This window comes from Babylonia areolata, chromosome 18 (assembly GCF_041734735.1).
Source record: "Babylonia areolata isolate BAREFJ2019XMU chromosome 18, ASM4173473v1, whole genome shotgun sequence".
Classification (NCBI taxonomy): Eukaryota; Metazoa; Mollusca; class Gastropoda; order Neogastropoda; family Buccinidae; genus Babylonia; species Babylonia areolata.
The window spans coordinates 17,178,853-17,182,382 of NC_134893.1; the positions used below are offsets into that span (position 1 = coordinate 17,178,853).

General features: G+C 39.2%; 1 protein-coding gene across 1 annotated transcript in view; it reads right to left on the reverse strand.

Moving 5' to 3' along the window:
- LOC143291866 (uncharacterized) overlaps positions 1-3,304 on the reverse strand; it is a 64,767-nt gene extending 61,463 nt beyond the window's left edge. Inside the window, 2 exon segments of the mRNA XM_076601986.1 lie at positions 3,108-3,153; positions 3,248-3,304. Of these exon segments, the coding sequence (XP_076458101.1) occupies positions 3,108-3,153; positions 3,248-3,304 (103 nt within the window).
- Positions 3,305-3,530: the final 226 nt, after the last annotated feature.

Consider the following 3,530-nt stretch of genomic DNA (forward strand, 5'->3'; position numbering starts at 1 on the left):
CTCCTTGAGAAAGTGAAACTGAAACTGATGATGGTAATTGGGGTGAAACGCTGTTAACGTTGTCTCTTTCGCCGTTCGTATGGAGAGAGTTAAGTGCCTGCTTTGTGCATTTTAAGCCTGCCTTTATAAACTAAAGCCAAACATTGTGAGCAAAGCCACTCCATACTCCCATGCCACATTCACTGCATGTGACACAATACAACTGGCCAGCAATGCTATAAAATAGCATAATTTACTACTGTGTCCACTCTGCTTGCATAGATCTGCACATGGTTTGCTTTAAACAAGTTCACCTTTTCAAGTTTATGGAATTAAAGTGGAGTGACCACCCTTTTCATTTTCATCCACTTGACCACCCTTTTAATTTTCAATGTCAGGGTTGAATTGAAGCAGATAAATGAGACATCAAGTGGCTGAATCAACTGTTTGATTAATGAAACTGATTTGAAACTGACTTATCTTCTTCTGCGTTCACTCGTATGCACATGAGTGGGCTTTTACATGTATGACCGTTTTTATCCCGCCATGTAGGCAGCCATACTCCGTTTTCGGGGGTGTGCATGCTGGGTATGTTCTTGTTTCCATAACCCACCGAACGCTGACATGGATTACAGGATCTTTAACGTGTGTATTTGATCTTCTGCTTGCATATACACACGAAGGGGGTTCAGGCACTAGCAGGTCGGCACATATGTTGACCTGGGAGATCGTAAAAATCTCCACCCTTTACCCACCAGGCGCTGTCACCGTGATTCGAACCTGGGACCCTCAGATTGACAGTCCAACGCTTTAACCACTCGGCTATTGTGCCCGTTGAAAATGACTTATCAATTTGTGGTTTTTAGAGGGCACGAGGGCTGGGACTCAACTGGGAGGTGGTCCAGTGGGGGTGGAGGAGTGGTTTTTGTACTGTTTTGTTTTTCGTTTTTCAAGGCCAAAATCTAAGAGCATAAATGGGACATATCCAATGTGTGACAAGGCTGAAAGATCAAGGCACACTCCCCCATTATAGATCTTAATTAGTACGGTAGTATAAGAAAGAGAGAATACCAAAAAAATATTGTGATCTGAAGTGCAATATACACAATTATAAATATTGATGATGATGATGAATGATGACTACAAATTAGTGTGTCTCTGTTTTATGCATTTTGATTTTAGATAAAAACGTAAATACCAAAAAGGATAAATCAAACACAAGATACAAAACATTAATGAATCATTTACATACACACATGCACACACACACACACACAAACTCTGTATGCACACACACACATGCACATACATGTAAACATACACAAGTACACCATCATAAATAGTACACAATCACAAATACAACTAACAAATTACACTCACTCACTTACTGACAGTCATTTTAGTTCACAGTACTGGAAAGGGATATGCTGTGCACTGTAATTCAGGAGGTGAGTCTCACACTGATTTGAAAGACTGAAGTGAAGATGAGCAACAGATACTGAAACAGGCTGAGGAAGCTGATAACAAAGAGTGGGGGTTTGGTAAGAAAAAACTGCCTTGGGCATACTACATCGTACATAAAAGATATCCTACAATTAGATCACAGATATCTTTATCTATCTATAAAATAGACACACACACACACACACACACACACATATATATATATATATATATATATTTGCATGTGTGTGTGCGTATGCACTGGTAGAATTTCCTTCTTTTTTTTTTTTGCATTAATATGATATGCCACATAAAAGAAATAAGTTTTAAACAAAAAGCCTGTTGCATAAAAAACAACAACTGAATTTACCACATTATCCATGATGACAATGAGTTAGCCTTTTAACATTCTGTAATACTTCCTAAGATAACAGCAGTTGACTATTTGCTGAGTTGACTTGAAAGCAATATATCAAAAACGATTTTCCAATAAAATGATGAACCAATAAATTCATTCAATTACATCTAGAGCTATATCACATGAAGTGAGTGTTAGAGTGTAATGTGTGTGTGTGTGTGTGTGTGTGTGTGTGTGTGTGTGCGAGCGCACGCGTGTATGTATGAGCGTGTATAGCCTGTGTATACATATGTGTGAGTGTGTTAATATGTCTGAGTGAGGGTTTGTGAACATACACGTGTCTCCCAAGAATCTTACATCCACCCATTCAATAAAATGATGACAGACAAGGTCATTTTGGTCCAACACTAGCTAAACATAGTTTTTTTTTAAACCTACAATGGTTTTACTGACTACACAATCTGCTCTCAGCATACTTTTCAATCCAACAGCCCAAAACTTAGAATGACCAGTATATGCCCAACAACATATGATGCAGGGAACTAACTCCTCCACAATGCAGTGATACTTCTTTAACAAACTTTATCATCACTATGGAGACAATCCAAATGTCAAATAAATCAACTGGTGAATGCCATCTATCATTTATTCACATAAAGTATACATGGATAGGTTTACAAATTTAAGTGTGTATTTTTTGAAAATGAAAGTAATTTCTGCACATGAATATATCTAAATGTTCACAGTCTGCGGAAAATTATTTCCAAACCCAAAGTTAAAACAAAATCAGACACCTTCATATCTGAAGGTATTTAACTTAAATTGTTCAAACAAACAAAAAAGAAGAAAAAAAAGAGAAAAAAGGGACATCACTCGTGTGTTTGATCTCTGACCTCATAAAGGGTCACCGAGTTCAGTGCTGATCGAGCAAAACAATATTAAAGTTTGAAGGATTCTGTTCTCACACTTTGATAATGTGTTTCATAATGATCACGCGAAAGTACCGATTGTCATGATCAGGTTTACAAGCAATCTTTACACCCTTTCCACACAAAAACACTAGAACACCACAAAACAAGAGGAAGACCGCGAGCTAACACAAACTTTGCAAACAGTTTAAAAACAAAACTATTGCCCCAGATCGTGCAAGCAACGAAATGGAGCGTGGTGTGCATTCACTAATAATCGTGCGCGCAACCGTTTCTGATTATCTCCACGTGAAAGCAAAAGAAAGGCCAATTATGCATGAACTCTAATTCCAGTATGAGAACCCGACAGGACAAGATCTATCATCTAGCAGAAGAAAAATTCCAAGAGTCAAACTTACCAGCGACGGGCGACGGCTTTTTCAGGACGCACCATCGTGACTTCCACTGCAAAACAAATCCACAGGAAACGTTGAAGGTCTGCCACGAACACAATCAATCGATGTTGACACCGACAATCACACAAACTGGGGATGCTTACCTTTTTACCTTCGCGATACTTTACTTTCCCCTCCACTACCGTCGTCGCATCAGCCATGATGGTCCCATGTTCTCTGCCTCGCCTCGCTACAAATCAAACGAAGGCGCCTATTGGCTGATCCCCACTGTAAATTGTCATGACTTTGGGAGGAGGAGAAGGGGGATCAAGGGTTACGTGGGGGGAGGAGCATAGTCTTTAAATTTTTTTTGTGTGCTGGAAGCATGCCCGTTTGATTTTCAACTTGCGCGATTTGATCGTTGACCGCTGTTAGCCTTTGAAAATA